Below are 14,306 nucleotides of genomic sequence, written 5' to 3'. Positions count from 1 at the left end.
GGACTATCAATGAGGAGGAACAAGAATAAGTTCAGCTTAGCTTGGCTGTTTTTTTGGCTTATGTGGCTTCACTGTGCCAGGCGTTGGAAATCCTGAATAACCAACATCATGAATTATCTACGGACTCCTTAATACTTGATGAGCATGTTCTGGCGACTGACCGACCTGTTAAACGGGCCGACTGAATTGGCAACAGGGAGTGATACAGTACCTTAGTTGTCAATACGTTTATGAATGTTAAGTGCAATCAAATTAAAATTTTCATTCATTTTTCTTTTTGTTCAATAAAACAAGTGCTCAATGCAGATCTTTAGTTAAGTTCAGCAATTTGGTGTCTCTTTACAACATCACAAACAATAGCAACAACACAATATCAGCATTTTATGTTTGTTATTGGCCTCTGGTGTGCTCTAAATACCAGCATCAGGTACTTTTTTTAATTGGAAATCAAATGCAATTTCAATGGAATCACAGGCAGCAAATGAAAAATGGCACAAGATGACAGTGATATTATGAAAGAAACGGGGTCACTAAGGCAATAAAATTTATCAGCAAAACAATTGGAAAGCAAGGGTAAGGCTAGGTGAGTTCATCTAAATCCTTTTGACTAAATATGTAAATAAAAATAACACCATATTTTAATCCTGCATTTATTTTTTTGACATTCTTAACAAGCTAGAATAAAAAAACTGTGAGGACAAAGTACCTAAAGTGATAGAAAATCATTCAATGAATGCCTGAAAAAAGTTACAGTTCAGCTCAAAATGACAAATTTAGATTTTTAATGATTTTTTTGTTCAACTAGTTATTTTTTCTTGACAGGAAATTACATTAAACAGACACAAGACTTTTGGTTACAAATGCTAATATTAAATGTTAACCATATCTGAGCAGTTAATGAGTAACATTAGCCTTAACTGGACTTGCTTGTCATTTTTATCTCCTCATCTGACAGGAGTAGAGCATGAAAAAAGCTCACAAACAGAACAGGAAATTGCATGACAGCCTATCTTAGAGGAACATTAGATAAAATGTCACGTGACGCTGGTTAGACCCAAAATTTAGCCCCAATCAACAATCAGCAATCTGCAGCTCTCTGCCTCCCCAGCTGTTTGTGTACATAGCAAGGTTCGATTGAAATCTCCAAGCATTATATTAGCCCACTGGAAAGTATTCCTCTCGGCCTGCCTGCCACCTGAAGGCACACAGCAGGATAACACACGCCAGAGGGGCTTCCCAGTGTGAAGGGCACGTGTTTGGAGATGGTCAAAACACATGTCTCCCTCTGCCTCTGGTCCACACAAGTGTTCCACAGAAAAGTCCTGGAGGCAAATAAACCAAATCCAAATTTCCCCATGTAACCCCGATCTCCGGCCCACATTGAGTTTCCTCTTTCTCTCCCTTTCTCTGCTGCACAGACCGCAAAGTCTGGCTGTAATCAATCCCTCTTTTGTGCTCGGGCGATCTGATCGGCCCACTGTTCTCTCCGAAAATATCCAAGAGGAAGATGCAGATTCTGCACCAGAGCGGCGCAAGGACACGAGGCTGCCAGAGAGCCTTGATTGCAGAGCTATGACTAATGTTCCACTGTTGATTCGAACAAATGGTGGAAAGCTGCTGGTTGAGGCTGTGAGACTGGCTGGACTTTGAGCGTTGTGTCACCAAAGAACTCGTTATTGCCATGAGAGGCTTAATCAGAATCTGTCTGCAGAGTCTAAAAAAAACAGCGACACGCTAGTTCGACAGAAATGTACTCTTTTATCTGAAAGGCTCACAACAAGGAAACGTTTGGGACCACCTGCTCGCCATATGCATTTCCTGTAAACAAAGGAGTGAGAAACTGCTCCGTTTGCTTTAGTTTAAGTCACAGGCACTGCAGTGGAGCTGAGAAAAATTGTGCGTTGTCATTAGAAAAGCAGCTTTAGAGCCACCGAGCTGCTCCATGTAGATGCAGAAGATCATCACACTATACACACTTCTAACACGCCTATGAACAAGTGTGTGAGATTCTACACTTATCAGTCACTGTGTGCAAATATATGCCTACTGCTCTCCGCGCTGGTGTGGATCCTGCCACTCATGCTCGAAGAAAAACCCTCTGCAGTGAATATAAGATGAGGCTGGATGTTTGTGTATATTATGTACAAGGGTGTTTGCATGTCCAATCACAAAAAAGAGTGTTAATACAAAGCTGTACCCGGGGAAAGGGTTGATATTTGGTAGAAGGATTGAGGAAAGATTATATGTCCTGAGAGGCCGTGGCAGAGGCTTCAGCCAGCACAACAAATCTGGCACAGAGAAGGAAGAGACAATGAAGGACAGAGGATGCAGAGAGGGAGAAAGAGTGCAGCATACAAAGAGGAAAAAAAGCCACGGAGTATGCAGCAAGCGAGGACAGACGAGGCAAAGAAGAGAGGGAAAGAATACAATAGAAAAGAATGTAAGCAAGAAATTCTAGTGCATGTTTTTGTTTATTTCGTTTCAAACGCTGGACTTCCCTAATGTGAAAAAGGTTCCATGTGCTGAACACACCCAGAAATTGCACAATGTTTCTGAAATTCCATAATTAGACGAGCCCCTGCAAAACAGTCACTGAACAGAGTGAAAAACTGGGGTGCACGTGTTGCAGCCAATGGTGCGTCAGTCCCAGATGTTCCCTCCCATCCCACCCATTCCTTCTCAATCAGCTACAACCTCAAGGGGACGAGCCAGGCTGTACGGAAAAGGGTAGAAAATAGAGACGGAGTGTGAATGTGGGGGATCAGAGACCTGGCGTGTGGATTCACAGTACATGGACTTCCCTGGAGTGGCCTCAATTCAGTTTTTATTTGAACTAAACTCATCTACAGTTGGCTGGCAAAGATTTGAATTTGCAGGAGACGTTATTAATTAGGAATGCACTCTTCTGTCCACTAGGATCCACCTGCAACAGAATATGTCGATGTATTATTTTGAGATTTCATACTATAAATCTCCAAACGGTGTTAAGGATGGAAAAGGGTACCACAAGATCTATCTTGATTTTTCTTGCACATTTTTGGTTTCACCCCATGATGAAAGGACCATTGGTATATTTGTTTTCAAATGCTTTAAAGTGAGAGAAATAAGCAACATTAACCTTTGCCTGTTTATTGCAGCTTATTATTTGTAGGTGACTTTACCTCAGTGGTGATTTTACTTGCTTTGTGTATCCGAAGTGTTTCAAGGTCATGTAACTCCTTCATCTTTATTTTTATTTATTTGTGTGACTATAATTACCTGTATACGTTAATCTAAAATTAATACCTGTGTGATACATTAAATGGTCGAAGTAAGGTAGGGTAAGTAAGGTGATTAAAGTCAAAACAGACCTTGACATGCAGTTTCTAATTATTCAGCATCTATTATGCACGTTTGCTTCTGCTATTTGGATAAAACGGTATTTTCTGGATGCAATAGAGCTCTTTCACTGGTATGTGGACTATTATTTTTCCAAGCACCGGTGCAGTAGCACCCTGAAGGTCAAACAGTAGACTTTCAGCTGCTAATTGGAAGCACTGAAGCAATGAAATTACAACCTAAACAAAGCAGTATTACTTTTATACTTTCCTGTTCTTTGCCTGGTTGAAGAAGGTTTAAAATGACCTGGGAGTAAATGAGAATCTCGGAAATATGTTAAAGAGAATCTGCTGTGTGTCCAGCAGCATACAGCTGGTATCCCTGATATGAACTGTATGGCTGTGAGGCAGGGCGCTGCTGCAAATGGTGCATATTCTCAGTTTATCTTTCTGTCTCTGTGGTAAACGACATGAGCTAACGTGGCCACATTTGGCTTACATCTGAATATGTTGCACATATTACAGATATTGTGTCCTGAGGGGATGTTTTCTCAATTCTGCTTTCAGGAGTGCAGGAATCAGTCTGATTAAAGCATGAATATGTGAAAGATAGAGCACATGCTGTGTGATGATCTCACAAGTCCTGTCAACAATGCTTCAGGATGCACTCTGAGGCTCTTACGCGGCGCTGTGCCAGGCAGAAAGCTGTCTGCAGCTTCTTGCCGTTTGTTTACAACGCTGCTATAAGAGATCTGATGCACTCCATATGGGAGGGATCTTCAGGGACCTGAGAGAGCACAGCACAAGATACAGGCAGAGAATTTACACTCGCGTACACAGCACAGTTTGCGGCGATGGCTACCATATGGGAAAGAAAATATGCACACATGCAATCACAGTCGCAGTGGAGGAACCTGTCTGTGCTTGTTGCCTGTTGATGTGTGAGGAGAAAGTACTGGAGAGGTTCAGTCCGAGTCGAGCTCTGAGACGAGCAGGTGAGCGCAAGATGTGGAGGCGGTGGGGGGAAGAAACACTTTCCTTTCAGATTTCTAAATCAAAAGCATCAAATCCAGTCTGCAGGTTCAGATCTGACTGGCATCAAGAACTTTTCACTCTTTGTTTTAAATCACTGTGCCAGAACGCTGCAATTTATGTTCCACATAAAATGAATACTTGGCTCTACGTCGACTGAAAAAGGAAAAGCAAAAAAATGAACTTCCACTGTTAATTATTCTCTTGAGTGTTTGATTAGTAGTTTAGTCTTCAAAGTGTCGATGAGTGTTTTCAGATGTCTGTGTTTTATCACAGACCGAAAGACATTCAGCTTTCTAACTTAAAGGAGTAAAGAAATCATAATGTCAATTAATTGAATTTTTCTGTGTGAAGTAGCCGCTGGAAGCATTGTATTTGTCATCGCAGACCAAACCAAATCAGCCACAATCAACAATTAGAAATTCAAACTTGCAGAAAAAGAAAAATGGATACCAATAATTTAACTTTACCTTTTAGCAACTTTGTTTACAAGGTTGTTGTTAAAGCCGCAGTGCCCAAACATCAAGGTGAGCAAGGGTGAAATTAAAACACACCACAAAACTGTAAATCACTGCAGCTGGGAAACTATTGATTGAAATTCTGGTTTCAATTATGCTGCTACTCACTGTACAGTAGGCTACAGGGTGATGAGTGTCAGGATTCATGCGAGTGTTTCATAGTGTGTGGGAGTGGACAGCACCTCTCAGCAACTTATTAGCAGCGAGTGGGATTATGTGCATGTGTGTACTTTATTAGTATTGATCTGTATACTGAATGAGTAAACAGGCCTTCGAGAACATAATGGAGCCCACAGACTCTGCTCTAAATCCAAGACAGTTTTCAGTATTAAAATGGTAATTGTATGGTGATTGAATACACTACATGCATAGATTCAGTTTTTCCGCAAAGAAAGTTCTCCTCCAAGTTGTTTTGGACAAGAAACAATGTCAGCCAAAAAATAAAATAAAATGCAGGGACCGGTGAAATCCTGCAGTAAGCAGGTCAACTGCAATCCCCAGCAGAAACACTGTCCTTGTCTCTTTTCTTTGTTGACATTGAGGCCTTGGATCTCATCTTTCACAGCGAATGGCAAATAGAGATGCCGGCGGATCAATAGCTGAAAGAGACAAAGTAGTGAAGATGCCCTGAGCTGTGAACGCAAACGTCTCTGTTTATGGAAAAAAAAAAAAAAGAAGGAGCCGTAAATCAGCCAAACATCAGTGTGGCTGAGATGGAGGGAACATTGATAACCTTAAACACCAGCAAGGGGTGGAGAAATACATCGCAGAGGGAACAAAATGGAGAAAGAGAGAGAGCGAGGGCCAGCGAGATGGCTGCAAATCACCGCCTGACCGTTCATTACATCTGTCTCCACGCCTGGGTCTCAGTGTGTGTTTGTATATGTGTGTGTAGGAGGAGATTATATAGACTCCACGCCACCGGCCAGACCACAGATGAAACGCTGCCGGGGGAGGCTGATTAGCCTCATCAGCGAGACATGGCAAGACGAGGCGTCGCAGACTGCTGTTGGACCCGGTCCCATCTGCCTCCTGCTAAGCAGCAACCAAGGCCGGATCGAGTTGTTTTGATCCTACGCGGGGTTTCTGCGCTTGTTGTCCTTGGCTAAATGCAAAAGCATCACAAGGCCGAAGCTGCTCCTCTGAATAGACGACGCCGGCATTGCAGCGAATAACAACGTGGCGTTTTAACTCCTCAAACTTCCAGTGCAGCTTTTACAGCACTGCACACAATGGAGTTTGCATGTAAAGCAATGAACCCAGAGAACTAAGAACTAAAACAAAGAAAGAAGCAGTGTTCCACAATGTGTGCACAGCTGGTAGTTCACAGCAGCAGCAGGAGGCTCAGTATGACACTAGAGGGTGTGTCGTCCAGCTCCTGAAGACCCACTTTACAATCTGTTGGCTACAACAAAGTCAGAGAATGTTACATGCGTGTCATCAAACAGGTATTGCTGGCACTAGATTGTGATTCTTGGAAAATGTAATTACATCATTGCACATGAATCATCAGAGACTTTGTATCCCTAAACATTTGCAACATTCATTCATGCTTTACTTTCAAAACAGCCCCAACTGTACTTGCGCAATGTGATTTAAAACAAGGAGGGAATTTTTTTAAAAAAGGGGGGGGCAGGAAGAGCGAGATGAACAGGTTTTAGAACAGTTTCAACCCTGACAGGTAAGAGCACGATGGTGTTAGTAAGTCACTGCGCACTATAGCATGTAAGTTCCCGAATTTGTTTTCCATTTCAGATTAAAGAAATGTATGAAAAAACCATTCAAAATGTCACGTAACATTTTTTATGGCCTGGCTGAAAGGGAAATGCTCATAAATCAACAACAATAAAATGCAAATAACTTCCATGGAACAAGGCTCAGCAAATGCATAAGATGACTTTAACATCCATTGAAGCAAAACAAAAAAATGTGTGGAAGTGTGGGGAAAAATGGAGGCACTGAAACAAACAGAGAAGTCATATTTCTATCATGTTTCCTTGTTTTTTTGTTTGAGATTTGACTGTTTTTCATTACGTCATCTCATTGTGTCTTCGTCTTTTGACGTCACTTCTTGAGTTAATACTCAATAATGTGCAGTAACGAATAGAACTCATTAATATTTATTAATTTCCTTAGAACAATGCACATTTTACACTTTATGCTCATACTTTTTCTACTTCTGTTTATATTCTGAGGACATATTTTTTGTACTGCTTATGAGAATTTGAATGGAAGCAACTGTAACATAAGTAGTTTCCCCTCGAGGATCAATAATCTGATTCTGATTCTGGCACTTAACTGTACAATTAGCACCACAAACAGTTTAGCTACTTACACTGACACAACGGCAATGGATGCTAAAATGCATTAACTCACATTTTCTGGAAAATTTGTTGAAATTTACGCTAAATTGCTCGCAAGCCTGACTTTGAGACCTTGGCTAAGAAAATTTATACATTGGAGGTGGAAACAGTGCAGTCCCAGGGCTGCTGCTCAGCTCCATCTTGATAGCAGCCTCTCTGAAAGGCAGGCGTGTTCCCCTCACTGTCCAGATTCTTATCTCTGTAATTGCGTTCCAGTCAGGGAGGAGCAGTAGTGGAGCTGGCAACGGCGCTGCCTGCCACCCACTCCAAGACAGGAGACATGGTCCAATAGAAACTCTGGAGTGCCGGGGCTTTTAGTTCATTGCCAAGAGAGACGTGGGTGCCGCTTTGTCAGCTTGACCTGCATTCTGGATCCAAACGTTGTCTCTCAAGGGTACCGCTGGAGGTTTATAGCAAGCGGGGCAGTGCGAGTTTATTGACATGTGTCACAGGTCCGGCTACTATCGCTCCAGAACACAGGCGCTCAAGCCAAGATTGCCTCGACAATGGTATATGAGATAAGTGCCTCATTTCTACCGTCCACAATGGCTGGACTCAGAGCAGACACTTGCTGCCAGAAAATCCTTTCCTGTACACCACGTCTGAGGAGACTTGGCAGCCAAATTCACTTACAGTATATTATTATCTCCTGTTGTTTTTCCTGGATTAATATGTGAGCTTAATATGCAACACCTAGTAAATTTATACCACAGTTGCAACTAACTTATTTTCATTAGTGATTAATCTGCTGATCGTTTTCTTGATAACTTTATTCATTGCTTAGTCCATCAAATAAAGTTGAATAATGTCCCTCAAATGTCTTGCTATTTTTCTCTTCATTAACTAATGTTTGAGTTTGACTGACAACTGTAAATTTATTTATTTTAAACAATTAATATCCGTTTAAAAGCCCTTAGTACACATGTTTGATTACATTATCTTTAAGTTCTTTCGGTGTTCAAATATGTACATTATGAGGAGTGACAAGCACTTTAAAGGATCAGACAGCAAGATTCTAAGGCAGCCTTTCAAAGACAAAGTAAAGGAGACTAGATGTTTGTTTTAGCATCAGGTAGAAGAAAGCAGACAGACGCCACGCAGATGTGAGAAAGGATGTGGGATTAGCGGTTCTCTGTTAATATGAAAAAAAAAGCACTGAAAGGAGAAACAAGGCCTTTCGAGTCATTCTGAAATTCAGACAGCTGCTTGTGACGTCAATCGTATTGACAAAGATCTCTCACTTTCATATGCTGATGTCTATTAGATCAACTTTATTTTAAATATTGAAGTCAAGGTAGCATCGTCATTTGCTAAATTTAACTGACATTAGAATTGAGTTTATTCAAATGTGTCTCCATCAGTCCAATCTAACTCTGCATATATTGCTTCAGAGTGCACTGTAGACTCCACTTTTCCCAGGGACTCAGAAAAACCAACACCGCGTTCGCTCAACTGGGCTGAATTCATCATCTGAAAGCTGGCAGGAAAATCAATGAAAACTAATAAAAGGGTCATGCAGCGTGAACAGAGGCCTTATTTGAATCATGTCCAAGGATGCGGTCTGGTCCACTAAAGCGCACGGAGTGAGCTATGCAATGCTGGCAAAGTTTAGCGAGTTGTTTGCCTTGGGAAAGTTATTCACTCAAGAGGTTTAAAGAAATGCTCTATTTTCAAAAAGGAAAAAAATGCCATAATCAGCTAAACCTCATTTCTTTAGCCTTTTTCACCCATTGTATGCTTACTTACACTGAACCACAAAGTTTCTGTTAGCCTAAGTCTGTGGATAGATTTATTTACTGGCTTTATAAATGGCAGAGAACCAATAATAACAATATTTCAGTTCTTTGAAACACGATCCCTGATTCGGAATACAAGCACTTGTTCATGAGCAATAACAAAGGCTGCAGCACATACCTGCCACGTTGACTTTTTCTGAGTTTGTAGCACTGGGTGTGGCGGTGCTGGTGCCGTTGGTCAGATTGCCCCCCGTGCCGTTGTAGATGTTCTCCACTTTGGACTCCAGCTTGCCCAGCCTCAGCATGATGTTATCCAGCAGCACTGCCAGCGTCTTCTTCAAGTCTGCAGGAGAGAAATTCAGGAATTATTTCTGGCAAGAGAGGCTCTGTCAGGTGCTTTGTAGCGCTTTAGGGCCAATGCATGAAGTAATCCCAGATCTAATCACTTTTGTGTTGTGGTTAATGTCTTTTTCGAGTCTCACTTCATGTTGCCAAAATCATCCTTTAATACTGTCTTTTCAAATCACCAACAAAAGCATGATAGAGTAGCAGGATATTGCTAACTATGATCATGCTTGTGGCTCACAGTGCTAGGACGTTAATGTATAACTGGTTTGCAATGATTGCAATGTTTAGTTTAGTGTGTTAGCATTGCAGCTGTTTGTATTTTAACTATTCTGATTCTGTTTATCTTCTTTTGGTTCTTATCAGGAAGTTACGGTTACTGCAACAGAAGAATCTTGCTTTAACATTAATGCATGACTGATTATCTAAGATACTGCATGACAGTAAAACAGGCACAGGTGATTTTTTTCTGCATTTAGTACTTTTACTTTTAATGCCATTTTTTATGAGTATTATGATGTGCAAGTATACATGTGTATGTATATATTTATGTGTGTGTGTATATATTTAAATATACATGTTTATATATATATATATATATATATATAAATATATATATATATATATATATATATATATATATATATATATATATATATATATATATATATATATATATATACATATATATATATATATATATTTATATATTTTTTTAACATGTATTGGAATTGTTTTTTATTTAGAATAATTTTTTGTTTTGTTTTTAGCAGTCCCATGGTGAGTTTTTGCATCGAAATTTCAGTCATGATGTGCACCAACTACTGTATGTTCTGGTTGACAATAAAGTGTCTATTCTATTCTATTCTATTCTATTCTATTCTATTCTATTCTATTCTACTTTATTCTATTTTATTCCATTCTATTCTACACTTACTTTTACTTTACATTTCAATGCAGGAATTTGCAGTATTATAATAGTATTTTTATTTAACTGAAGGATCTCAGTACCATCCTGTCTCTATCATACACCAAATGATTACAGGAAACACTATAGTTTTTGTGTTTTTTTTTAACAGGTGATGTTAGTGCAGCCACATCTCGCTTCTTTTGTGAGCGACTCTCTCCCGATGTGTGTGAGAAGTAGCAGAACATTGTTGCTGTCACCGTAAAGTAAAGATATAAGTTCAGCAGAGCTACTTTAGTCAGTAGTAATGCGCCCCAATAAGTAGAATAGCTACTGATAGTAGGCGTGTTGTGCTTGCTGTCACATGAGAGAAACAAAGAGCTAAAACATACAATCATAGAAGCTAAAAGTTAATAATTATTTCGAAGACTCAATACTAATAAATCCTTATGGATCAGCTCCATTTTATGACTCAGGAAATAGATGGTCAGTAGGTGAAGCATCAACAGAAGCTTTGATAAGGATGTTTTGTGAGCACGCGATGGGAGACATTTAGGCTACAACGTTCAAATTACACGATGTACTCAAAACAGAGATTGTAGTGGTTTAGCGTAAGCAAAGCCTGTGAGGGTGATCACACGCAATGTGTCGATGTGGTTCATGACAGAAGGTGTGAAGCAGATGATAATCATACTTTGGGAGACGTATGACGCACGTTGTCTGACCAACATGCATCACAGGTCTCAATGTGTGTTCATAATTGTGTTTACGTTCTTTCTGTCGCAGATTTAGTTGACTCAAGACTAGCTCGGTATGTTGTGTCAACTATTAATCTACAAGTGGAACAAAGTACACCACTCCTTTTCAAAAGCCTTTTATATTAATGCAGTATTATACAGTAACTGTGAGTGTGGTACTCAGATTAACATTTCACCGCAAACCCGTTTGTGTAGTGTCACTACAATGTCATCTTGAATTCTTTACAGGTGAAATGCTTCTCACAAAGGATAAATGTTAGCAGCCAAAACACAGAGCTAAATAACCAACCATAACCACAAAGACAGTGATATGTTTTCTGGTTTATATTTACTCTAACAATAGCTGAGTGCAGTCCTGTCCTTGTAAAGTGTTTTGCAACATTTGCTTCAATCAAGGTCCCATAAGGTGAAGACACATTTTTATTGTGTTTTGTGGTTGTTATAAAGGTGTAAAATAAAAGCTGTGTAAGATATGAAGATGCTTACTTCTGGTATTCCTCAATTCCTCAAAAACTAGTTAGCCTCCCAACTTTACTAACAAGTAGGAATTTGACCCGCGTGTTATTTATGAAACGATAGTCGTCCAGCTCAAACTGTGATTGACATCTTGTTCTTTCTAAAAGGGGCGGGAACAGCTGCACCTCACTGGTTCTCAGAGCAAAACAACCTATTAAGAACAGCCCGCAAATCAGGGAATATACAGTCAAGCAGAAATTAACCATCCTTGCAGTATTTTTAGCTAGAGACTTTGCGCAGTTTGCTAAAAAGAAGCACAATATGGGACCTTTACAGTGATTATAGTGAGAAAAATGATACAGTTCGTGCTGTCCACCTGCTAATCAAGCAATTACCAACAGCTGAGTAGGTTAACTGAGATTAATGCTGGACTCCTTTATGAAAACAAATGCATCATGGGACGGGAAGACAGTTTCGCAGGCATTCAGATGACAGCAGGTGTTTATTATATACAATTCACAAATGAGCAAAGGAGAATTAAAATCAGACTTTCTTAATGATTCCAAATCCCAGTGTTCAACCCTTGTTAGTCTGCTAATTTTCTAAAAGCTCTTAATACAGTTGAGGCTGATGGGAATGTCATTAAAAGCCTTTTCACTCAAAGCCACATAGTCCAATCTCTTGGTGTCACGAGAGGAAAAGTCAAAGGCTAAAATCATGTGATAGATCCTCTGACAACCATGAATGTCTGTTTGCAATTTCAGGGCAATCTATCGATGAGTTGCTGAGATATTTCCAAAGTAGTGGCCTAACCAAGCAACAGAAGTCTCCATTTTCAGAATTCTGCCAACTCACAAACACAAAATTACACTAAGATATAAAACTTTTTGCATATACCAATTGTGTATCAACACAATTAGGCTTGAAACTGTTCAAGAGAGAATGTGAAATTAATTACAGATGTTTTGGGTTTTCTAAATGTCTCTGTATCTCATTAACAGAGCTCTGAGGTTCTGCATTCTGAATGAAAAAAAGCTTCTTTTTATTAGCAGCATTCTTACCATTACAGTGAACACATGCATGACATTTAAGCTGCTGCCTGCAGTCTGGGGAACGTTGCTCAATGATGTCTGAAAAAGCACGGCCGGGGACACTTCATCTCCCTCTACAACGAGTCTCTGAGATTCGAGGCACTCAGCTTGAGGCTCATTTAAATGTAAACCCAGAGCCGCCGCATCTTTGGAAGTGACCTTGCTTTTTAATTTGGCTCTTTTGCATTTCCGTGGGCATCTTTCCTCCCCGAGCATTTATCTGTATAGGACACGACTAACGGTAGAACGGGCAGGAAGATTGCTGACCGGTAATGAGAGGGATAGGGCATCAATTCAAAATGGCACTGTCACATTGTTAATTCATGGCATTTTTTGGCCTTATTTATCGTGGCATTTGTCTGATACTTTAACCTGCAGCAACTGTAATGACATTTACAGAGAAATTTTAAGTTGTTCCAAGCTGCTTCATATTGTGGAGAACAGGAAACATAATATGATGATATTTGTCATCAGCAAAGAGCTCGCTGATAATCATCAAACCAACAGTACACTGCATCATTCCTACATCAGCTTGTATGTCGAGAGAGGCTCATGCTTGCGCTCCTCAGATGGTGATAATTGCCACTTGTCTATCACATACGAGCGGCACTTTTCCCCGCAACGTGATGCATTTGACACGCCAGTTTTCATCACGTCAGAGAGATTGGCAAGGGCACAACGAGGCCTGGCACAGCACACCGGCCTGATTCGTGGGAAGGGAAAGGCCAGAGCGTTTGTATGATTTGGACGAGCTGTGTGCGCTGGGAGGAGCAGATGTACAGAGAGCGGCACAGTGATACCAGAAAGAAGCCAAATGGAAAGCTTTGGTGCAGCGGCCTTGCCAAGCTATTATAGAAAAAAAGAGGGGGGAGTGAGGATTGAGTTAATGCTCCCCTATGCTGACTTGAGTAACACAGGATTACTGTATGTCCATTGATTTCAAGCTCCATATTACAAAGATTCACTAGGTTGTTTCATCACTCTGCACCTTAGTTAATATCTACATGCTACACAATAATAGATACAAAGATACAGAAGCTTAAAATCAGTGAATTTATTGAGAATAATGCCTAATATGTCCAACAAGATGGCGTTTAATTATGTCTAGTTTTCTTTCAACAAGATTTGGTACAGCAGTCTTGCAAAGCTATTACAGGAAAAAAAAAGAGGTGAGGATTGAATTAATGATTCCCCATGCTGACTTGAATAACACAAGCTTATTGTATGTACGCTGACATCAAGCTGAATATAAAAACAACTGATTTGGCTTGTTTAATATCTCACTTTGTACCTTAATTAATATCTACATGCTGTTTTTATTGGAGACAGGAAAATATCTAAGCTTAAAATGAGTACATTTATAACAAATAATTCCTATTATGCCCAAAAGGATGGCACTGAATCCAAAGTTTTCCCAGTAAAAAGAATCTTTACTTTGTGAACCCTTCAAGAAATTAACTGACAGTTCATGAAATATGTCTCCTCTGGTAAAATAAAGGTCTTGATTAGCTCCCACGCAAGAAATATTTTTCAAAAAATCTTTCCTATGAACAAAAATCTGTGGCTAATATACCGTTACGCATGGAGCATCTCTTCTTTATCTTCTACGCTGAGGGCAAACAAATGAGAGACGTCAAAAAGTACCCGCTGCACATTTTGCAATAATTAAATGTGAGGTTTTGAGTCAGAGGCCTTCATTAGCCGGTGTGTTTGAAAGGTACTCATGGTCCTGTGAATAATGCTTCCGCTTGTCCTCCTCGTGCACTAATAACACCGCCAGGTA

At 40.0% G+C, this 14,306-nt stretch overlaps 1 protein-coding gene across 2 annotated transcripts in view; it reads right to left on the bottom strand.

Annotated features, from left to right (window-relative positions):
- The window catches only part of mgat5 (alpha-1,6-mannosylglycoprotein 6-beta-N-acetylglucosaminyltransferase), a 101,500-nt gene that overhangs the window by 70,160 nt on the left and 17,034 nt on the right, over nt 1–14,306 (bottom strand). For both annotated transcript variants that reach the window (XM_023261507.3, XM_023261508.3), the window contains exon 3: nt 9,145–9,309. In XM_023261507.3, coding sequence (XP_023117275.1) covers nt 9,145–9,309 — 165 coding nt within the window. The remainder of the gene's footprint in view (nt 1–9,144; nt 9,310–14,306) is intronic.

The sequence above is a fragment of the Amphiprion ocellaris genome, chromosome 24 (genome assembly GCF_022539595.1).
Source record: "Amphiprion ocellaris isolate individual 3 ecotype Okinawa chromosome 24, ASM2253959v1, whole genome shotgun sequence".
In the NCBI taxonomy this organism is placed as follows: Eukaryota; Metazoa; Chordata; class Actinopteri; family Pomacentridae; genus Amphiprion; species Amphiprion ocellaris.
Note: the sequence above shows the minus strand (reverse complement) of the source record. Positions and strands in the feature narration are given on the sequence as shown.